Source organism: Mustela erminea, chromosome 8 (assembly GCF_009829155.1).
Source record: "Mustela erminea isolate mMusErm1 chromosome 8, mMusErm1.Pri, whole genome shotgun sequence".
Lineage (NCBI taxonomy): Eukaryota > Metazoa > Chordata > Mammalia > Carnivora > Mustelidae > Mustela > Mustela erminea.
In genome coordinates, this window is record NC_045621.1 from 40186428 (window position 1) to 40210094 (window position 23667).

General features: G+C 49.4%; 2 protein-coding genes across 9 annotated transcripts in view; one reads left to right on the forward strand and one right to left on the reverse strand.

The window, feature by feature from the left end:
* NGEF (neuronal guanine nucleotide exchange factor) overlaps positions 1–12047 on the reverse strand; it is a 98264-nt gene extending 86217 nt beyond the window's left edge. Inside the window, exon 1 of the mRNA XM_032355191.1 lies at positions 11870–12047. The gene's annotated coding sequence lies outside the window, so the exon portion shown is untranslated. The remainder of the gene's footprint in view (positions 1–11869) is intronic.
* Positions 1–23667, forward strand: part of NEU2 (neuraminidase 2) — a 69227-nt gene that overhangs the window by 37602 nt on the left and 7958 nt on the right. For 3 of the 8 annotated variants that reach the window (XM_032355195.1, XM_032355200.1, XM_032355201.1), the window contains exon 1: positions 21393–21745. The exons of 1 other annotated variant lie outside the window; for it this stretch is intronic. Coding sequence is in view for 3 of the 7 variants with exons in the window: in XM_032355193.1 (XP_032211084.1) it covers positions 9561–9685 (125 nt within the window). In the remaining 4 variants the exon portion in view is untranslated. Of the gene's footprint in view, positions 1–4056; positions 4336–8735; positions 9376–9476; positions 9686–21392; positions 21746–23667 lie in introns of those variants that run through there. 4 more of the 8 variants (XM_032355198.1, XM_032355199.1, XM_032355194.1 and 1 more) reach the window with 3 other exon arrangements.

A 23667-nucleotide genomic window follows, 5' to 3' on the forward strand; every position in this document is an offset into this window, starting at 1 on the left:
CACCAAGGTAATTGGAAGAGGTGGCTTGTTCTCTGGAAACATTCTCTCTAAACCCGAGAGAAGGTGGGAAGAATAGCATTTACCAAAAATGGTAGCATCCGTTGGGATATGTTCTTTCTGGTTTTAATTAGCCTGCCTGTCCTGACGTCTGTTGAATTCATAAAAGTTGAATTCATAAAACCTTTTTGGCCAAGGATCCAAGAATACCCGACTTTGTACTCTCCAGAGCCAAGGGACAGACCTTCCGGCCATGCCCAAGTGATTCCAACCAAGTGTTAGGCTAGACAGTGAGGAGGAAGGTGGCATTTCTATTTTGCCCTTGAATAGAGTTAAAACAAAATTTTTAATATAAGTATAGTAGAATGCAGATAGTGCCCATATCTTCAGTGTACAGATTGCCAGATGTTTATACCTCATGTGACCAGCGCCCAGATCCAGAAGGAGAAGGTCACTGCGGCTCTGGAGAGTCTCTCTGCCCCTTCCCATGCCCTGCCCCTTAGGGTCACCTCTGACCTCACAGCATGGGTGACTCTTGGCCTATTTTGGGGCTTTGTGGAATAGTTCAGGATGTTCTCTTCTGTGTCTGACTTCTTCCCGTGATATTGGCTTGTGAGAGCCATCCACTCTGTTCCACATTGTTCTACGTGGTCACTGGAGTGTTTGTTCTCAGGGCTGTGAAGCAATGGTTCTCGCCCGGGAGCGGGCCTTGGGGAGTTAAAGCACAGATTGCTGTTTCCCACCTTCAAAGTGTCTGTGGTAGGAGGTCAGGGGCAGCGCAAGAATTTGTATTTCTAGCAGGTTCTCAGCTGCTGCTGCTGCTCCTGGTGGTCTAGAGAGCAAGCCTTGAGAACCACCTCTTTGGCCCATTTCCTTTCCTCTGGAAAAGGAGTCCGGGCTTGTCATTATTGCAGCTTCCAGAAATCCGCTGAGGGGCAACACTGACCTGCCGGCGGAGTGGGGGGAATGGGGCAGTGTGGAGGCCTGAGCTGGTTTCCAGGACCAGGGTGGAACCCAGGCCAGCGTCCTGAGCTGACGCCGGCCTCCATGGTGAGTCGGTGGCCAGGGTCAGAGAGGAGTTAGCTTCTCTGCTGTCCTGCTCCTGACAGGGGCTGCTGCGATTTGAGTCCTTGTGGCCTGGCCAGGGCTTTCTGGCTCCCGCAGGAATGGGCAGGAGATGGTGGGGATTTCTAGAACACACACTGGTCAGACACTGGCGTCTAGTGCGCAGCTGCACACGGCACCAGGGGGCTCACTTTTCTCCCCCTTCTTTCCAATGTCTGACAACCTTCTGGCTTTAGACTCATGCAGGAGAGGCCCCCCAGCACCCCACATCTGTGTTGCCCCCCAGCCCCCGACCTGCTGGTCTTTCAGTCTGGGTCTTGCACCGGGCCTTCCCGCTCCCTCTCTCGGGGCTTCCAGGGTCTAACAGCTTGCCTTTCTTGGCCATGCCCTCCTCAGAGAAACTCAGTCACTTGCCTGAGATCATACAGCTGGTAAGCAGCTGAGGCAGAATTCGAACCCAGGTCTTACAGGCCTCAGGGCCCTGCCTTGCTGCTGAGAGAAGAGGAAAGTCTTCAGTGGACACAGGGGAAGGCCAAGCACCTCCTTACAAAGCAGTGAGCAGAGATCAGACAGAGCACATAGCAGGGGACAAAACCAGTAACAAGGCCAGACCAGCCCTGTTTCCTCTGGGGGCTGATCCTGTTCAGCAAACACCCCCGTCCCCCTTCATGGGGTCCCCGGGGCAGTTAGGGGAAAGGGGATCAACCAGGGGAGGGGGTCCTCCCTCAAGTGGCTGTGGCCCTTGGTTACCCTGGTGAGAACGATGGCCAGGCCCAGGCATATTAGTGAGAGGGGGTGGGTGGCCTCCTAGCAGCTCACTTCCCGGGCAGCCCGACAAATGCTGAGTGGCCTTTCCCTTCCCTGAAGTCCAAGTCAGGCTAAAGCCATGGGACCTGGGAGCAGAGGGGACGACAGGGTGTGCTCTCCCAGCTTGCCCTGTCAGAGCTCTTGGGGTAGGTCTCCGTGGGCCCGGGACACAGCCTGGGTCCTCAGCCAGGCAGGGTTGAACTGGTCGGTCGTGGCCTCGGTGGCCTCCTTTTATTCACTCGTGGAGGGCAGCTCTGTCTGACTCTCAGCGGGGCCCAGAGTCCAGAGACAGACATGCCCCTTTGCTTGGAGTCCCAGCAGAGCAAGCAAGGTCCATTTCTGACATCTCCCATCATCCCAGCCACGAGAGCTTCTCTTTCCCTCTGAATCATCTCTCGTTTGTGCAGTGCAAAGGCAAGAATTGAATGGGATCAGGGTGCCTGGCATCCCTTGTGCACGCCAGGAGAGATCGTCCCTACTCATTTTACTCTCTGCAGGTCAGTAAACGATCCACTTGTTTAAATTGTTTCTACCTTTGATTTTTTGTTTTAAAAAATTTTATTTATGTATGTATTTATTTGAGAGACAGAGAGAGAGAGAGAGGGAGCATGAGTGGGGGAGGAGCAGAGGGACAGGGACAAGCAGGCTCCCCACTGAGCAAGGGTCCCGTTCCACAACCCTGAGATCATGACCTGAGCCCAAATCAAGAGTCAAAGTCTTAACTGACTGACCCATCCAGGCACCCCTGTTTTTACTCTTTAATGTAAAAAGAATCCAAGGATGTAAAGTGTGTATAATGCTCAATCTAAAAAAGTAGGCATAAGGTTTGAAACAGACCTGTACCCCCGGGGCTAATAATACATTATATGTTAATAAAAAAATAATAATAAGGTTTGAAACAAAGGAATGAAGGGTTTTCAGAGAGCCTTGGCTCCATCCTAGCGAGTGAAATCTATGCCTTGTCCTCGGGGATTGGCTGGTGGCAGTTCCCGAGCGCCCTGTCCCCTCTGGGCACATTGGTGACAACCGTCACTCTTGGCTGGATGGGGGAGGAGAGGGCTCAACCCACTTTCTCCAAGTGAAGCCCGAGGTTCTACCAAATTAATGAAAGCTGCCCTCTTTCAGTTTTGCAAACCCAGGCAGGCTGGGAGCGGTAGGAGAGAGTGAGCTGGGGACAAGGGCCACTCCTTCTGGGTGAGTGGCCTCAGCTGGCCACCGCCCTTGGCAAGCTCCCGCCTGCCTGTGGGCCAAGGTCTGCTGGACCCAGCCAGAGGGAGGCCGGCCAGGGCAGCCCGGCTCCCAGTCCCAGGGCAGAACAGACACTACCCAAAAGCCGGCATGTCGTTTCCAGAGCCAAATAGAGATATTTATACACAGGAAGTTGCACACTCAACACTGGGTCTTTGTGGAGTTCTAGCTGTGGGGCCATTCGCTGTCGGAGTTGCTGTGAACTCATCTATCAAGCCCACATTCTAGAGCGTTTATAAAAAGTTTTGCTAAAAATGACAAGACCAGTGCTGGTGTCTTAGTCAGCTCGGGCTGCCTTCACAAAATACCACAGAGCGGGTGGCTTCAACCACCGAGATTTATTTTCCCACAGTTCTGGAGGCTGGAGGTGTGAGATCAGGGGGCAGCATGGTGGTGTTCTGGTGAGGGCCCTCTTCCTGGCCCGCAGACAGCCACCTTCCACGTGTGTCCTCGCACGGCCTTTCCTGGAGTGTGCACAGGAGAGCGAGCAGGAGTGGGGAAGAGGGAGGGCGAGAGAGGTTTTCCTCTTCTCACAAGGTCACTGATCCCATCATGAGGACCCCTACCTCTTGACCTCATCTGCCCTTACTCCCCTCCCAGAGGCCCCATCTCCAAATGCCTTTACATTGGGGGTTTGACCTTTTACATGAATTTAGCGGGGAACATAATATTGCGTTCATAACAACCGGCGAAGGAATGAAAGGGTTCTTGCACTGGTGGTTGGGAATGTTCCAATCCCAACCCGATTTCTCAAAATGGCTCTGGGGAACAAGTCCTTTTTTTTTTTTTTAATTTTTTTTTTTAAGATTTTATTTATTTATTTGACAGAGAGAGATCACAAGTAGGCAGAGAGGCAGGCAGATAGAGAGGGAGGAAGGGAAGCAGGCTCCCTGCTGAGCAGAGAGCCCGATGCAGGACTCAATCCCAGGACCCTGAGATCATGACCTGAGCCGAAGGCAGAGGCTTTAACCCACTGAGCCACCCAGGTGCCCGGAACCAGTGCTTTCACCAGAAAGCAGCCAACCTTCCCTCCAGTTCCGGAGCCCCCTGCTAGGGACTTTGCTCCATCCTCAGCCATGGAAGAGGAGGACCCAAAAGGCCCTTGGCCCCAGCCCTGTGGCCACAGCTGGCCAGAAAAGAGTGGACCTTTGACCCAAGAGGAGTCAAGCTGGAGGCTGGGCTGAGCCAACCGGATTCACTCTCCCAAGGATGACTGAGGTGAGGACCAGGCCAGTTAGCAGGGAGATCTGGACTGGGTGGCTGTCGGGGGAGGAGAGATGTAGCTTTCCCGTCTCTCGTTTCTGGTTCTCAGTCCTCTTCAGGATGCGTGTTAGTTGTGCCCTTCAGTTCCTTGTATTTTTCCGGTAACATTTCTTAAAATCTTTTTCTTATTCTAGCTTGAAGGGGTTTGTAGGCATCACTTCTCAGTGGTCCAATGCTGGCATCTCTTATTTGTGGTGTCTCTAGGCTGTCACCTCTCTGGGTTAGGACATGAGGATGACCTGGTCATTTCAGTCCTCGTGTTCTGGGTGGCTTCTGTCTACCCACACGTTGAGCACAGATGCATCTGTTCTGTGCTAGGCCCCTGGGCCCCCACAGAGCAGACAGGAGGGAATTCCCTGATGTGACTCCTCATCCCAAACATGACTCCTCTGACTTCTCTTATCCTTCTACAAACTTCTCAAATCTGTGCAGTGTTAGAAGCATTCCAAATGCCTCTGCATGCCTCCTGGTGAGATCCTGTGATCTCCCCAGGGACCTATGGGTGGAAGGGAGGTGACTCAGGCCCTGAGGAAGGTTTACCAAGGAGGTTAGGTAAACTAGGGTTTATTGAGGCATGCAGCACAGTCAAGCTCAAGACCCGTAGTGTGTGCCTGGCAGAGAGGGGACTAGAACAGCCGAGGAGAACAGAATGCTGGAAGACTATGGAAGATGGTAACGCTGTGAGCTAATGGGCAGAAAGGCTAGGATTTCTGTGTTGCTTTTGGTGAGTGAGTGATTCAAAAGGAAGTTTTTTTAAAAACTTTTTTAGAAAAGATTTTATTTATTTGAGAGAGAGAGGGAGAGAATGCTTGCAAGCATGGGGAGGGGCATGGGGAGAGGGAGAGAGAACCTCAAGCAGACTCCACACTGAGCACAGAGCCGGACATGGGGCTCGATCCCACGACCCTGAGATCATGACCTGAGCTGAAATCAAGGGTCATATACTTAACCAACTGAACCACCCAGGTGCTACAAGAGGGAGATTAAAAAAAAAAAAAAAAAGACAGCAATAATGGCAGAGTTTAGGGGTATTGGTTTCTTTCAAATATCTCCCACCTAAAGTATCCAGAAAATTGCGATGAATCTGGATAGTGCCTTGTTCTTCTAGCAGCATGGGATTTGAACAGTGTCTGTGAACTGAATTTTTTTTAAGATTTTATTTATTTATTTGATAGAGAGAGATCACAAATAGGCAGAGAGGCAGGCAGAGGGAGAGAGAGGAAGCAGGAGAGTGAAAGCAGGCTCCCTGCTGAGCAGAGAGCCAGATGTGGGGCTCGATCCCAGGACCCTGAGATCACGACCTGAGCCAAAGGCAGAGGTTTAACCCACTGAGCCACCCGGGTGCCCCTGTGAACTGATTTTTGGAAGCACATCAAACATCAAAAAATTAATAGTTACATAGTTTATAGACTTCAGAAAAATTCCAATTAGTCCAGCAAACCTGTGATTTCATAGGTATTAATGCTTAGGATGAAAATAAGTGGTGAATTTCATGTAATGCCAATTTATAGCACCAGTGTTCCACTTGTCGCTGCGTTCATGAATCCGTGGGCTTTAACTATAAATAACCCAAGACTTGCCGGGCCATTGGCGGGGCATATCTAGTATGTACGGAATGGCTGGTGGGTATCTGGGACCTTCCCATAACGATGAGACCCTCAAGGACCCCCAAATCACAGCAGCACTGGGCTCTGTCTCCCTAGAGCCTGGATCTCTGTGTATTTCTGACCTCTCCTGAGTCTGGGCTCTCTGCCCAGCTCTGCTTCTCCTTTCATTTCTCCTGATAGCTGTGGCTTCTGGCTTAGAGTGACCCTTGGGTCTGTGCCAGTGCCCCACCTGGTGCCACCCTCCTGCTCCCTGGAGGGCTGGACCCACTCAGTCCACAGTGACGTCCACAGAGACTTCTGTTCATCCACTAACCCCTTCCTCTATCCAGCAAATACCAAGCCCCCGCATGCCCTTTGGCCCTGGGGTGATTGACAAGTGGGTCTGATGGTCACAGCACCTGCCTATGTGACAAGCTGAGATGTCCTTGGGCAGCAGCTGGCCAGCCCCCACTCCACGCTGGTGAGGTTCTCGGATCCTGCAGAGCCTGGTGCTCCACCACAGATGCTCAAATCACAAGGTCAGGCCAGGGGCTGCTCCCTAACTTGGCCACTGCTTTGTGCCCACCCCGCCAATGCAGTCACCGGGGTCCTTTTAAGAGGGAGGCAGGAGGGTCAGAGAGATCCGAAGGTACTACCACTGCTGGCTTTGAAGGTGGAAGAGGAGGTCACAAGACAAGGAATGTGGGTGGCGCCTGGAAGCTGGAAAAGGCAAGGAAACATTCTCCCCTGGGGACTTCAGAAGAAAAGTGGCCCCAGCTAACACCTGAGCACAGTGAGACCCATTTTGGACCCTTGTCTTCCAGAACTGGGAGACGAGGCATCTGTGTGGTGTGAAGTCACTAAGCACGTGCTCATTGGCTAGAGCAGCGACAGGAAGCTAATCCACTCCCCTTACAGACGGAGCCCTGCGTCTGGTTCACCCTTTGTTGATTACCTCAGGTTCTTCCCATGCCAGCAGGGATCAGACTCGGCTTTAAAAACTGGAGCACTGGGGGCACCTGGGTGGCTCAGTGGGTTAAAACCTCTGCCTTCAGCTCAGGTCATGATCCCAGGGTCCTGGGATCAAGCTCCACATTGGGCTCTCTGCTCTGCAGGGGGCCTGCTTCTCTTCCTCTCTCTCTGCCTGCCTCTCTGCCTACTTGTGATCTCTCTGTCAAATAAATAAATAAAATATTTTTAAAAACCAAAAAACAAAAAACTGGAGCACTGTGGCTTTGCCAGAAAAAAAAAATGCCTTCAATTATCAAGAAATATTCACTGAAGGGACATAATCATTGGGTCCAATGTGCAGACACCTTGGGCGGGAGTGCAGTGTCCCTGGGCCTGGATGGCACTGTGCAGGGAAAGGAGTTTCCCCAAAACTGGCCAGGCTCAGAGCACTTGGAGCCAGTTAGATGAATTGTTCTGCGGATACCCGTCCTCTGTACATTTGAGGCTTCTATGTACATGTTCATGCTTAGTGCTCAACTTTCGATGCGAGCTGCTAAATTTTCTGTTGCTTAAAGTCAGCATTTATGGGGCACCTGGGTGGCTCAGTGGGTTAAGCCTCTGCCTTTGACTCAGGTCATGATCTCAGGGTCCTGGGATCGAGCCCCACATCGGGCTCTCTGCTCAGCGGGGAGCCTGCTTCCCCCCTCTCTCTGCCTGCCTCTCTGCCTACTTGTGATTTCTCTCTATGTGTCAAATAAATAAATAAAATCTTTTAAAAAAATAAAATCTGTTTTTTTTTAAGTCAGCATTTATACTGGAAAGGAACATCTTTTTTTTTTTTTTTCCCTCTCTAGCCCTGTTGAGATAATAACGGTGAAAGCCAAACCCTTTATATCCATCATCTCACGGAACACTCAGGGCAATCCTAACAATCGTTACCATCCTTGTTTGTATGATGGAGGACGTAGGAGTTCAGAGAGATTAACTGACTCAGCTCAGGCCACACAGCAGCACGTGGTGAAGGCAGCCTGGGCCTGGCAGACAGCATGATCTCTAGACTCGTCCTCACCACCTTGAATTTAGGACATTTCTGATTGAAAGCCAACAGCCTCTCCTGAGAAAACATCCTTAGAAGATCACAGAGAATTCAGAGAGAGAGAAAGAGTACACAGTGACTGAGCCTGGGGCCCGCAGTTAGAATATGTGTGCCCATCTTCCCAGGCTCCTTTATTTTGACAACTTCTGTGATATTTCTCCAGTGAAGACACAAATCAGCTGTAATAATATTTTCCCAAACATGACCTAGGTGGGTCAGTCTATCTTAGATTGAACATCAAGATGGCTTCATCGTGACCCCAAGCTAGAATCTCTCCATGTCTCACCCTTGACTTGGAACCCAAGTTCGCAAACTGTGAGTGACTTTGATCTTGACTCTGAATGGGTTCCAAAGAGGCCAGAACCCCGTGGAAAGCACGTTCCCGGGAGCAGCTCTGATATCTCAGGCACCAAGAAAAATTGTCTGTGTGCCAGATGCTTTTTCACTCCAGAAACAGAAAACCTTACAATCCTTTCAAAGTTCAAAGCTGACTTCCTAAAAAGGAACTTAGAGAAAAGAAGGCTTTCCTCCAGCATAAGAATCCACCAAGGAATGTTTTGTCACACAGATGAGAGCAAAAAAGATATATGTATCTTTATAGCTAGATATACTCATTTTCATGAGTGGACTTAGGTCTATAGAGCATCATGGAAAATAAAGCTCATTATGTCAGGGTTTTATAAAGTTAAAATACTTGAAAGTTTTTTGTCCCATTAGTGGGATTTCATGGGAATCTGTTTGGGCTCATGGATGTCAAGTGAATCAGCTATGAGGGAGAAATTGGATTTTCCTAACCTTCCTATTTGGACAGCCATATGGGGGGCAGAGGGAATGAGGGGCCTTGGGAAAGGGGCAGAAGTTTCTCCGTCTCATCACATCTTACCACTGCTGGCCCAGGGCAGGTGTGCAGCCAACACTGGCTAGATGAGGTGCAAAGGAGTCGACACGCCAGGAACTCAGTGCTGTGATGGACTGAAACCCTGACACAAGAAGGTTGGATGAATTTGTACTTGGGATTGAGCAGTGCTTCCCGAGTCAACGCCAGGAAAAGACCCTTGCCGCATCCAGACAAGACCTGGTGGTCAAGGTCCTCAGGCCAGCTTTCCTTCCTCCCTTCTCCCTGCTGGTCCCTGCCCCAGAGGCTCCCAAGCGTCTCTGAGCCTTGGAAGACATCATCCAAGCTGCTTGTTCTCTGGAGAGCCTGTTCTAGAGGGTTGGTCTCTGGAGGAAACATACTCATTAGATAATAATGAGTCAGCACCCCATTTTTAAACCCATCAAAGATCTGGATAATAAATGGGTGGAGCTTCTAGCCATGGGAGCCGCTGGAGCTGGGGCATGAACCTCCAGCCCAAAGTGAAGGTAACCGGGGCAAAGACAGCTAGTGCTGGAGTGCAGGAGTGTGGGGTGAGCTCCCCGAGAGGCGGGTTGGCAATACAGACCTCCTCTGGGATCTCCGGGAGGCTTTGGGGTCTAGGCATCACAGGCTGCAGGCCACCACCACCTTCCTTCTGCTCCAGCAAACCCATCCCATCAGCAGCCTTTATATGGGCCTCGTGCTTCGCCTGGTCCATACCTCTGCCTCTTCTGTCCCCTGCGGGGCTCCCACCCCACCTGAAAATGTGCTCTCTGCCAAAGTGTGCTCTTCAAAGGACTTGGATCATTCAATAGGGTAAGCATGAAAATACTACCTTATTTTCAAGTTAGAGAGCCTTGCTTTATAAGAAACGTAAAGCCATACCCATTAGTTCTTCTCTTGTAAGCAATTAAGTGATGTAAGACCGCTTAATGATGCTCAGCTCAAAGGCCACTTCCTCCACGCAGGCCTCCTTGATGCCCCTTTGATGATCCCCGCTCCCCCTTCTTTCGAACACGTGATGTTTTTCCCCATCCCAGAGGCAAGGCCAGTGGAGGTAGAAAGATTGCGAAAGACGCAATCTGACTTAGGTTCCCAGACACCCAGGTTCTTATTTTGCTACCTGAGCTCTTCTCCCAAAGAAACCCACTAAGAAATGTTCCAGACGCACACCACCTCTTTAGTGCTCAGTCTTCTGCCCTGACCCAGGGGGGGTCTCCCAGGGACACTCAAGCTAGGACTGCTGCCAGCCAGGGAAAGGGGTGCAGACTGCCAGTCTCCCTATGGGTGTTTCCTCTGCATCCAAAAGACTACAGCTCCAAACATGGGGGAAGGTGAACCCAAGGGGAGGAGAAAAATAATTCCTCCTGAGGCCCAGGCTGCTCTGCCTCCGCACCTCCCTGAGACGCCCTGGGGGAGCTCTGGAAAGCAATGCGTGGGAGGCTCGGAGATAGAGCCCTGTGGCTCAGCCCGCCAAAATGCCTCTTGGTCCCACAGTCCATAACCATCCTTGGAGCAAGGAGGGGATTCTGTGCCCCCCCTCATGGAGGTGGAGAAAGGGCCCTGAGGTAGGCGATATTTGGAGTTGAGCTGGTAGGCTCGCAGTGGGTTGTTAGAACACACCTCCTCTGAGCCTCAGGGCTGGTCTGTCCACTGGTGGAAGGCCCCTGGGCTGCACCCCTGAGGCCAGAGGGGCCTCCCACAGGAAAGGAGGAGTTCTTTAAGCAATTGTCTCCCTCCATCTCTGGCCCCTGCCTCCCACTGCCTTGCTGTCACTGTCCCTTTCCCATGGGGGTCTCTCTAAGGGAGGGATTTGCAAGCCCTGACACTTTGGACTCCAGGAAGCGGTGGGGTTGAGAGTGTGGTTGGGGAGATTATCTGTTGTCTGATTTCCCAGAAAGCTTAAGACAGCCCTGGAGATGCTGGTTCCTACTGGTACCAGGCTGTGTGAGGCCAAGGGCACTGGAGAAGGCACGGGAGTGAACACGGAAGAGAAACTCGGAGTAGAACAGAGGACAGAGGTGTGACAGGCTTGGGACACTCCCACCAATGGTCTTACTGCCTTAACCTGAGCATTTTTCCAAAAGGCAAAACCGGGTGGGTCATTGACAGAACATGACAGAATGGTCACAAATCCAGGAGTCCCAAGTCCTACTTCTGCTTTGCCGGTGACTGTGAGAACACTCAAGTTTTAAATCAAGATAGAAAAGAAGAGCCTGCCCACCACATCCACGAGTAGCACGTCCCCCATGTGTGAGTCACACCAGGCTTTGTCTTGATGCCAGGCAGGTGTACTTGCCTGGAAGGTTCCGAGGGGGCAGGCCTTTTGTGCTTTTGAGATGGGACGCTGAGCCTCAGGGGCAGTGGGAGGGCGCAGCTCTGCGGTGGCCTGTTCCTCTAGGGCTGAGACATCTGGGCCCCCAGTGTGCTTCCTGACGCGGAGATTGGGACCGTGACACATAGTGATCATGGTTTGTTTGGCATGTCACAGTTTACACACACAGTTTTCATTATGGGTCGAGCCATGGGCAGGTGACCTATGTGGTCACCCAGAACTCCACATGCAGAAGGGCCCCTCGCTTGGTTTAACGCTCTGCTGTTCCATTCTTAATACTTTTGAAATTCTACTTTCTTAAAATTCTTAACCAATTTCAAACAAAGGGCCTCACGTGTTTAGTTTGCATGGGACCCTGCCAATGACGTAGCCAGTCCTAGGTGCAATCTCACTGGTCCCCATAGTTATGACAGGAGAGGGGCCTGGATGGGATCATTACCCCACTGCACAGATGGGGAAACTGAGTCCTGGCAGGGAATGGTGAAGCCACGACTAGACTCAGGTCTCCACAGTGAAATTCTCTCCTGGGACTCTTTCTCAATGAGTGGACGCATGGTGGCCTCCTTCCCCGCCACACACCCGCCTGGAGTCTTTCCAATCCGGCTGCAACCCCCGTTTCATCTCTTACTTCCTCTTGTTTCATTAAGAATACCAAAACTGCTCACCTGCCAGTGAGGTGCTCCTGGGGGTTGGGCTCCCCCCCGGATGATGGCTCTTCTCCTGTCCTTTGTCCCGTTCAGGGCTCCCCTGAGCAGGTTGCCGTGTCCCCAGCAAGATCTGCACACCCTCCACTCCGTCCCAGGGAGCCTCCAGCCAGCGCTTTGTCCTCTCCCAGAAAAGGCTCCTGGGGAAGCTTTCCTGACCTTCAGACCCGTCTCAGCCCAGAGCTGGCCCCATGCCCATGACAATCACTTCCTGCCTGGGTGTTTACCTTCCTGGGCCCCGTGGGCCAGACCGGGAGGAAGCTGCACACACCTGACCCAGAGGCCATGCAGGAGCTACCCACAGTCGAGGCCGGAAACAGCTGTTACCATGCCCTGGGGCAAGGTAGCCCCGATGTTCCCTCGGCACATCTGACCCCTCACCCCTCTGCACCAGCCAGGCAGCCGTACAGCACCTGATTCTGAGACTTGGGAACGGGCTTGAGCTCCTCTAGGGCTCCATTTACTCCTCACACCTTGCCATCATGCCTCAACTTGGTCACTTGCAGGTGTACGACCCCGGCTGCTTTGTGAAGGAGTCTGCTCTGTTACTATGATCATTATTTTTTTAAAAAAGATTTTATTTATTTCTTTGACAGACAGAGATCACAAATAGGCAGAGAGGCAGGCAGAGAGAGAGGAAGGGAAGCAGGCTCCCCGCTGAGCAGAGAGCCCGATGCGGGACTCGATCCCAGGACCCCGGGATCACGACCTGAGCCAAAGGCAAAGGCTTTAACCCACTGAGCCACCCAGGCGCCCCTACTATGATCATTATTATTGTTAACAGCCACCTTCTGTTTGGTGGCAGGTACTGGGCTAAGTACTTTATTTAAGCACTTTATGTAATCCTATGTAATCTCTGAGCAGAGGATTATACTCATTTTAAGAATACAGGAAGAGAGGCTCAGAGAAGTTGACCGTCTTGCCCAAGGTCACAAAGCTAGTATATTGGGGATCCAGGATTCAAACTAGGCCAATGGGTATCAGAACCTGGGTTCTTAACCACTACCACTATTTGCCAAGTTTAATTATCAGAATGTTCCCATTTTTATAAACTCAAATCAGCCATTGTATTTGCTCTCTCTCTTGCTGGTCACAAATTAAGACCAGACGTGGTAACTTGAAAGAGCATGCATTTACCATCTCACAGTTTCTGTGGGTCAGGAATCGGGGCATGACTTCGATGGGTTCTCTGTTCAGGGTCTTACATGGGCTGTAATCCAGGGTCTCTTTCCATGCATATGAGGTTCTTGACATCATTCAGTTCCTTGTGGGCTGTTGGACTGAGGGCTTCACCCCCTCTCTGACTGTTGGCCACCACATGGGCCTCTTTACTGTGACACCTTGTCACCAGGAAGATGGACATCGTCTTTTGTAGTTTATTCACAAAAGTCACAGCCCATCACTTTTGTTCCTTCGGCTTGCTGGGAGAAAGTCATCAGGTATGGCCTACACTCAAAGCTAAGGGATCACATAAAGGCATGAATGCCAGGAGGTAGGGATTGCTGAGGGCCCTCTCTGAAGAACTATAGACCACAGCCACCTGATTGCCACAAAACACTGATTTCAGTTTTGCCTCTGAAAGCCAGGTGGAAGTAGTCTTTTATTCATCTGTCATCCATCCATCCAACCAACCAACTATCCATCCATCCGTCCATCCATCCATCCATCTATCCATCCATCCAACCAACCAACCATCCTTCCTATCATCCATCGAAACATCCCTTCATTCATTTAACAAACATTTGAGCAGGACATTATAAGACAGACTCCATATTAGGCTCAGAAGATACCAAAATAAATGCAGTTATTCCCACTTGCCCTCCTTGTCCCCCACCAACAAAGGCTCCCCACTGAGCTTCCATAGATACAGGTGTTGCAGGGAGGGTCTGCCTAATGAGCGGTTCTTCAGGAGCACCTTCCCTTCAATTGGTCCTCATACGTTATGCTTCTGCAACTCCTTTTCCTCCTGCTCACTCTCCTTTCTTTGTGGCACTCATGTAAAACCCATACTTTAAGCAAGCCCTGAGTGCAAAGTGTCATGTTAGCTGGGACATGCTTGTGTGCGTGTGCACGAATGTGTGTGTGTAAGGTTATAGCTGATTTTATTGGCATGCATTCCCCCTTCCTCTTTAGCAATTTTCTTGTCTTCCCTTAGTTCCCAAAGGAAGTGGGCCCGAAGCTTTTTGGAGACACCTCTCCTGCCACATACGCCCAGTGCCCAGCTCAGAGCTGTCCCTGCGGTAAAGGAGACTGCTGGTAGAGTGCCTGTCTGGTGGAGTGGGAAAAGGGGCAGAGCAGAACAGGTTCCATGCTTCTGGATGGGCAGGGCCAGTGGACAACAAGGGAAATGTGGGCCCCAGCCATACCTGCTTATAAACCCCCTCTCCTGACCCCAGTACTGAGTGAGTGAGCTCTGAAGAGAGTTGATGACGTCTGTGGGATTTACACCTTGAGGTGGCCAGTGGATATCTTGGGAGAGAAATGGTCAAATCTCCCATATGGGAGACCATTGATTTCATAGCTTTGGTAAGCACCTGGTAGGTATAGATACTGTGCTAGGCCCCGGGGGTGCCATTGGGAGTATCTCAAAGGTGAATCTAATTTCTTTTTTCCTCCTCCACTCTATCTCACTGCTTTGGAATAGCCCTCCGGCAGCTCTTACCCTGACTAGCGCAACGGCCTCTGAATAGGTCTCCTGGCTCAATTGCTTCCAGTCCTTCCCACTCCATCCCACTCAGTATGCCATGTGAGTCTGCTAACAGCCTTGATCTTGTCACTTTTTTGCTCAAAAACATTTTATATAACCTCTGTGAACAGTTTCATGAGTATTGGTCCAGAAATGTTCTCTCTGTACCTAACCTCTCTCTCTCTCTCTGTCTCACATACACATGGCCGCACACACACCCATACAAACATACACAGCCCTGTATTTTCCTCAGATGGGGTCGCAGCATGTATACACTGTTCTGTGTTGTCTTGATAATTTTCCAATTCTGCACACATTGGAGTCCTGCACTCTTTAATGACCATCTACTGCTCTGCTGTGAGACTATTCTGGGATGATACTGATGACCATGGACTGGATGTTTGTATCCCTCAAAATTCGTATGTTGAAAACTAACCCCTAAAATGATGGTATTAGGAGGAGGGGAATCTGTGGAAGATGATTAGATCATGAGGATTCTGCCTATGAGGGACCTATAGAGTCTTATGTAAAGAGACTTGCCCTTCCACTATGGCCGTCAACGAACCAGGTAGAGAGCTCTCCCCAGTGAATCTGCCAGTGCCATGATCTTGAACTTCCAGCCTCCCCAACTGTGAGAAAAATATTTCTGTTGCTTATAAGCCCGCCAGCCTATGGTATTTTGTTATAGGAAGATATATAGGATATATATATTTGTTATATATATATATATCAAATATATATATTTGATCTTAAAAGAAGACAGGAAAATCTCCAGGATGCCATAATTCTATACCTATCCTGGTGAGTTAGTTTATTAGGGATTATACACACATGGCCAGAGGTTGGACCTGAACACAGCAGGAAGTTTGGAGAGGAATTCAAAGGCTCAGAAGTGAAACAAGTGTCCCAGGCAATGGGCAGAAGCAGAATCCCCAGTAAGAAAATAGAGAACAAGCTAGGTTTGTACATGGGCTCCAAAATTTGCTGCTCATGAAGCACAGAAACTCTAAGATGGAAATTGAGGGAAAAAGTTGAGAAACTGTGGACTTTTAAGATTGAGGTAGAAACAACTATGGGGGGGTCCACCATCTGGGGCACTACTCAGGGCATCTCCACCACCAAACCCTAAAGTTTATTCCAATGAGGATGAGTTCACACACAGAAATTATAAAACATTTGGGGAAGACAAATATGAAGGATATACATGAATGTAAATGATTAAAACATTAGTATTACAAATCAAAACATTTGAGGAAGTACAACATGAAGAAAAGCATTCCGCAAAAATGGGGGAGTTGACATATGAGGAGATAGAAACAATAGGATAATATAAAAAAACATTAAAAAAAAAAAAGTCTGTTTCCAGTGCTTAGGTAAAGTAGTAAAATATATGAAACAAGAATAGGAAACTAAGTTTTAAAATTAACACTTTATTTTTAGAGTAGTTTTATTTTATTTTATTTTATTTATTTATTTATTTATTTATTTATTTTAAAGATTTTATTTATTTATTTGACAGTAGATGGAGAGGCAGGCAGAGAGAGAGAGAGAGAGAGGGAAGCAGGCTCCCTGCTGAGCAGAGAGCCCGATGCGGGACTCGATCCCAGGACCCTGAGATCATGACCTGAGCTGAAGGCAGCGGCTTACCCCACTGAGCCACCCAGGCACCCCTTTAGAGTAGTTTTAGATTCATAACAAAACTGAGAGGAAGGTACAGAGGTTTATCATTTATTCCCTGCCCCAACCCATGCACAGCCTCCCCCACTATCAACATCCTCCACCAGAGTGCGATGCTTGTTACAAAAAAAAAAAAAAACCTACGTCGATAGATCATTATCATCCAAAGTCCATAATTTACATGGGATGGTCACTCCTGGTGGGTTTGGGTAAAGATATAATGATATATACATTATTATGGTATATTACAGAGTGTTTTCACTGTACTAAAAGTCATTTGTGTTTCCCCTTCTCACTCACCCCACTTCTATAACCCCTGGCAACTGCTGATCTTTGTACTGTTCTCCATTGTTCTGCCTTTTCCAGAATGTCATAGAATTGGAATCATACAGTATGGAGCCTTTTCAGATTGGTTCCTTTCACTTAGTAATATGCGCCATGTCTTTTCATGGCTTGATAGCGCATTTGTTTTTAGGACTGAGGAAAATAATTTTTTTAAAAAAGTAGTTTTGAAGAACTAAATAGAAACTGTAGAAATAAAAAAATGTTGCATTAAAAAAAACTTAGCTACAGGGGTGCCTGGCTGGCTCAGTCAGTAGAGTGTGCAATCCTTGGTCTTTAGGTTGTGGGTTTGAGTCCCATGTTGGGTGTAGAGATTATTTTAAAATAAAATCTTTAAAAAAAACTGCTTAACTAGACAACTTTAAATTTGGTCATTTGGACAATATGCCTGCCTTCTCTGGCCTCTGTAGATCATGTGCTTGTCTTCCCCCCAACCCAACCCCATGGAAATAATCAACTCTTGGAGTTCTGGGAACCCATCTTTGATCTCTCTCCATCTCCTCCCCAAGTTAGTATGGATATTCAATGAGTACTTCTGAAGAGTTAACCAATGGATCCCTTTGAGTCAAATAGAATTTAAATTTGCATGCTGACTCAAGACCATTTCTATAAGCTTTTTCGGCCCTATTGAAGCCATATTTCCCTGTATTTCAGTGATCTGGCCAGGATAGAGTTAATAGGTACCCTTAAGCCACATTTTCATTGTATTACTTACTATTATTTTTAAAATAATACTTTTTAAACTAATAATATTCATGTGCACCTAGAAGAATACAAAGAAGTCAGTAAATATCACTTGTAATCACACTAGCTAAAATTAATTAAAATTGGGGGGTCCCGGGGCGCCTGGGTGGCTCAGTGGGTTAAAGCCTCTGCCTTCGGCTCAGGTCATGATCCCAGGGTCCTGGGATGGAGCCCCACATCGGGCTCTCTGCTCAGCGGGGAGCCTGCTTCCTCCTCTCTCTCTGCCTGCCTCTCTGCCTACTTGTGATCTCCGTCTGTCAAATAAATAAATAAATAAACAAAATCTTTTAAAAAAAAAATAAAAATTAAAAAAAATAAAATTGGGGGGTCTGGGTGGCACAGTCTGTGGTTAAGCTTCTGACTCTTGGTTTCAGCTTAGGTGGTGATCTCAGGGACATGAGACTGAGCCCTACGCTGGGCTCTGCAATCAGTGTGGAGTCTGCTTAAGATTCTCTCTTTCTGGGGCACCTGGGTGGCTTAGTCGGCTGAGCCTCTGCCTCTTGGTTTCCACTCAGGTCCTAATCTCGGGGTGGTGGGATAGAGCCCCTGAGTCAGGCTCCTCGCTCAGCACCGAGTCTGTTTGGGACTCTCCCTCTGTCCTCCCTTCCCCGAATAAGTAAATAAACATTAAAAATTTTTTCTCTCTCCTGAGGCACTTGGGTGACTCAGTTGGTTAAGTGTTGGACTCTTGGTTTCAGCTCAGGTCAGTTGCAAGGTTGTGAGATTGAGTCCTGCACAGGGCTCTGCATTGAGCATGGAACCTGCCTGGGATTTTCTTTCTCCCTCTCCCTCTGCCTAACCCCCATCTTTCATGCTCTCTCTCTAAAGAATAATAATAAAATAAAATTAATTTAAATTAATTAAATTTGTTCTATACACTGCTAAGTTTTGGGCGTGTAGCAATGCATATTTTGATATAATTTTTGTTTATTTTTTAATTTTTAAATTTAAATTTAAATTTTTTATTTTTTAAAAAGATTTTATTTATTTGACAGAGAGAGAGAGAGAAAACAAAAAGGGGGAAGGGCAGGCAGAGGGAGAGGAAGAGGCAGGCTCCCCGAGGAGCAGGGAGCCTGACAGGGGGCTCGACCCCAGGACCTCAGGATCATAACCTGAGCCAAATGCAGTTACTTAACCAACTGAACCACCCTGATGCCCCTAATATTTGTTTATTTTTATATAGTTTTTTTTTTTTTTAAATTTGAGAGAGACAGTGAAAGAGAGCATGAGAGAGGAGAAGCAGACTCCCCGTGGAGCCGGGAGCTGGATGCGGGACTCAATCCTGCTACTCCAGGATCATGACCTAAGCCGAAGGCAGCCACTCAACCAAATGAGCCACCCAGGTGCCCCGATTTTTACATGGATTCTTGAGTGTATAATATACACATTTACGAAAGTGGGATCCTATCTTGTGTGCCATCATGTATCCTGCTTTCTAAACTTCAAACCATCCCAGTATTTTCTTGCATATTATCTAATCTTTGAAACATGATTTTAATTAATTGGTGCCTAATATCCCATTTTATGGATGGGCCACAATTTCTTTAACCAATCACTGCCGCTACACTTAACCCACTTTTTTTTTTTTAAGATTTATTTATTTATTTGAGAGAGAGAGAGAGAGAGAGAGCAAGTGCACACAAGAGCTGGGGGATGGGACAGAGGGAGAGGGAGAGTCTTGAGCAAACTTCACACGGAGTTTGGAGCCTCTTGCGGGGCTCAGTCTCATGACCCTGAGACACCCCCCCCAATGGAGCCAACACCGAGAGTTGGACACCTAACCAACTGTGCCACCCAGGGGGCCCTAGGGAACCTGCTTTTGGAAACCTTTTCTGTGACCCAGTGAGTTAGCTAGAAGACAGGAAGAGTTTAGGCAAGGTATCAGCTTCAAGGTAATTCCCAAACTTCCCACCAGGGGGTGTGGGTCAGAGCTGGGGGGCCGGGTTAACCCGGGCCTTTACGTGAGCTGGCCTTCCGGTGGGGCTTTCAGAAAAAAGTCTGTCAAGAACTGACTGTGACCGTCTCTCTGAGAACAGTGAGAGGGAAAAAGTCTGTCAAGGGCTGACTGTGACCGTCTCTCTGAGAACAGTGAGAGAGCTCTAGACCAGAGCAGGACAGGGAACCTAGAACCAACCATCCAGGGGACACTCCACTGGGAGGCAGCCCAAGAGACCATGGGGACAGAGGTGCCAAGGCAGGTCTATACCTGCCTCTTAGCTACCAGATCTGATCAGTCTGGAGCTGAAGGTCCTTTGAAAGGACTTTGTCCAGCTGAGGGAAAGGGAACGAATGAGGAAGGCCTCCCTCACTCCGTGGTCTTAGACGATGACAAGAAGGGCACTTTCAGCTGAATCGGACTGCCTTTTGATCTTTCCAGCTCATTCAGCTTCACCCACACTGTCTGGTGGTGGGCTGTGGTGACAGGGAGGGTGTCCCCATTTTACCGTGGTTCAACTTGGGACTTTTCAGCATTAAGAGGGTGTGCGAGCAGTACACATTCAGTAAAAACCATCTGCAGACTTGGGAATTTGGATCTTGTGCCAGGCTAGCGCTGCTCAGTCTGTCCTCTCGGGATCAGCAGCAGTTCCCAGGGTCAACCCCGGATACACAGACAACCCTTCCATGTCCCAATGGCCATTTTGTCTGTCACTTTCAGCACAGTATTCAGTTCATTCCATGAGATAATCAACCATTTATTATAAAATAGGCTTTGTGTTAGATGATTTGCCCAACCTGAAGGCTAATGCCAGCATTCGGAGTGCATACAAGGTGGCCTAGGCCCAGCTACGATGTTCAGTAGGTTAGAGGTATTAAATGCCTTTTCAACTTATGATATTTTCAACCTATGATGTGTTTGTCAGGATGTAACCCCACCAAAAGTCAAGGAAGCTCTGTATTTTCTGGATGTGTGCCAGACAGTGTCTTATCCTCCTGGGAACAAACTCTGGCCTAAATGGAGCCTTAGGTCTGGTTCTGGTAGGTGCAGAAGAAAAGGGCTCTTTGCCAGGTACGAGCATCTACTGAGTCCCTGCCACGTGCCAGAGGCTGAGTTGAGAGATTTCTATGGGATTCTCTTGTGTGATCTTCACGACATTGCTTCTGCCTGAAAAGGCAGCCTTACCCATTCACTCAACTGTTGAGCATTGATGGAGCACCAGTGAGGCACCAGAAATCGCTCTTGGTTGTAGGAGCAGATGAGACGGAGGGTCTCTGCTCTCCTGCAGCTTGGAGTCTACTGTGATATTTTTTCTCCCATTTTTTCAGAGGAGGAAACTGGGGTCTAAGAGATCAAGAGAGTGGCCCTCCTTTCCCAGCTGGTCCTGGCAGAGCCAGGAAAGGAGCTGAGTCCGGCATGGCTCTCGCCCTTGCCCTTGCCCTTGCCCTCTCTCCCTCCCTCCCCCCACTTCCGGATTGTCCCAGCCCCTGGAATCTTGTTCCCTGCCCTGCACATCTTTTGCTCACTGCATCCATTTGAGAAGCAGGCTTGACTCAGGCTGCCCATGGCTCATTCTGAATCACTATGACTGTACAGGGAGCTGGACAGACTTCCTCCCGGTTAATGAGTACCAGCATCCTAACTGAGCCAAGGCTGGGCTTGTACACCGGCCTCGCCCTGGAGCACGTTGGCAGATGAGTGGGTGGCAGAATCCAGGGCGTCCGTGAGAGGTATTTAGACGCTGGAGTGATGGAGGAGGGCCCTGGGACCCACGGCTAGCCCAGAGGAATGCAGGAGCCCCAGTTTTCTTCCAGAAGCTGGGTTCCTGTAACTGTCCCTCAGAACAATGTATTACTTATAATATAACCCCTGGGAAATTTTACTAGTTACCAAGCACGTTTAGATAGAGCCTCAAGAAAAACACAGACTGGCAACAGGCCTCTGGGGGAGAGGACGATATATGGCCTTGAAGCCAAGCAGCTGGGGATGCCCGGCTCGCTCAGGGCGGAACCCCGCCTGCTTCATTTTTCCATAATCTACCCCCCTTCAGAGCACCTGTAGCTAATTAGATAAGTCCTTTGAATGTGCTTGCTCCACTATAAACTTCATATTGCTTGACTAGACGTATCTTGCCTTCCTTCTTGTTTATCTACAAGCATATGATTAATGCTTAGCCTTCTTCACTCTTCTGTTGATTACTGTCTAATATCTAATTAAAGCAGGACTGAGGAGTTGTTCAGGGCAGCAGCCTCTTGCAGCTGACTTGTTTGTGCCTCATTCTTCTCCCGTGCGCCGTCAGGAAGTGGCAGGTTCCCACTGCCTCTGCCACGCACACTGACTCCCTGCCCCCTGCCCCGGGTGCCAGGATCCCTCTGGGATCACTCTCCGTGACGAACTTCTTCTCTTGGAATTGACCAGCTTGTTAACAGGAACAAGAGCTCTTCTGTACGAGGTAATTATGAAGCGATGGGGCGATACTGGGAATGTCTTAGACCTTGTGGTTCTAAAAAGGGTGACAGGGCACCCAATCTTTTCTTGGGGTGCCCAGAGTACCTGCCGGATGGGGAAAGATGTGGAGAAGGTTCCGGTCGGTCGCTCAGGAAAAATACTCATTCTGCTCTCATGTTATTGCTGGTCTGAACTTCCCAGAGGTGGGTCCGTGGTCCTGTACTGGTAGGGGGATCAAGATAGCTCCTCTCACCCTGGGGTAGCAATCCCCGCAAAGCCCTGGCCGCAAACTGAGTGATTGAGCCCATTGGAAATAGGGTTTTCCTGGGAAAAGAAGCTGGCCAAGCTTCAGGCTTGCATGCTTGCTTGGCTGCTCTTTGGAGAGGTGGCATTTCAAGACTGTACCCCACAGGCCAATGTTCTACCTAAAACTAACCCCAAGAGCAAGGGCTAGTTCTCTCAGAAAACTGCCAGGTGTACCTCTTCCCCTCCTTTCTGATCTGAGTCTCAGCTGTGGGTCCTGCAACACGAGAGCCCAGTGGTGAGGGTTGGGGGTTCTGGAATCTGGTAGCTCCAGCCTCACACCAACCCACTTCCACCATCCACTCAAGGCGGTCACCTCCTGTCTCCCTGACCTACTTCTCAGTTTCCATACCTCTGAGATGGCAGCAGGCCAGCCAGCCTCGTGCACTGGGGCGGGAGAAGTGAGCTTCCTTGTGGAAAACACTTCGCTCTGGGCCCAGGCCCCACAAGACCAGCTGCTTGTCGCCTGAGGGGACCGTCTGAAGCTGTGGACCGTCTGAAGCTATTAAGCCATTTTTGACCTACATAAGGGTGGCCTCTCACGGTTCAACCTGACAGCGTCACCCAGGAGACCACCTGGATGCCGGCGCCCAAGGTGGGCTTGCACTGAGGCCCCTGCCCACCCCTCCCCCAAGGGGTCACCCCGCACTGGAGACAGGTGCCTGCACGGTCACCCCCTACAGCTCCCTGCTTGCTTGGTGAGGAGATGGAAACCAGGGATGTGGGTTCCTGCCTGAAGACACATAAAGAGGGGACTTGGGACTAGAATCTAACTTTTGGACTCCTAATTCAGTTTTCTTCCTCCTGTGTTGGTCTCAAGCCACTGCCACAGTGGGAGGCAGGCCTGGGTGCAGACGGAGCAGCCACTTGCACGAGGTGCTCAAGGGCTACCAGAAATGTAACAAGGTGTGGGAAGATGGCATTTCCCAGAACTCGTCCCAGAGCCAGTACTGCAGGGAGATAGAAGGTGCCTTGAGTCCCAGCTCTGATACGTAAGGGTTCGTGAACTCAGTTGCCTCATCGGTACCATGGGCTAAAAACAGTGCCTCATTCGTGGGGGTGTCGTGGATATTAAATGAATGTGTATTTGTAATTTGTATTATAAACATCAAAATGTATGAATGCAATTTACAAAAAACCTTTAGAGATACAGTAGAAGAGGGCTGGCCCTTCATAAAGGCCGTGTAAGTGTTGGTTGTGATGATCACGAAGACAGTCAGGGACGGTGTTGTCACCTGGCGGCCCAGTCTGGGCTGGTGCCAAGTTGCTGAGATTAGAAAGGAGCCCTCGAGCTCACATAGGGGTTCCTTTTCCTCTACATCTGCCCTCCTGTGCCTGTGTTCGCTCTGCATACACGTGTGACAAATACTTAGACAAGCAGCGCCATGTGGGTCTGGGTTAGCACATGTCCATGGCCTCCCCCTGCGTGCCGGCCTCTCTTGCCCAGGGCCCCGGCTCTCAGCCCCACAGGTTTTCAGAGGGCAGGGCATTTGCGAGGTCAAATAAGACCGTCCCTATCAAGCGCTCAGATAGGTCCAGGTCCTAGCGAGCATTGTTTGGTATGCGACCATAAACTTAACTAGAACACAAACTCCCTAAGTCCAGGGATCTTTCATTTATTTA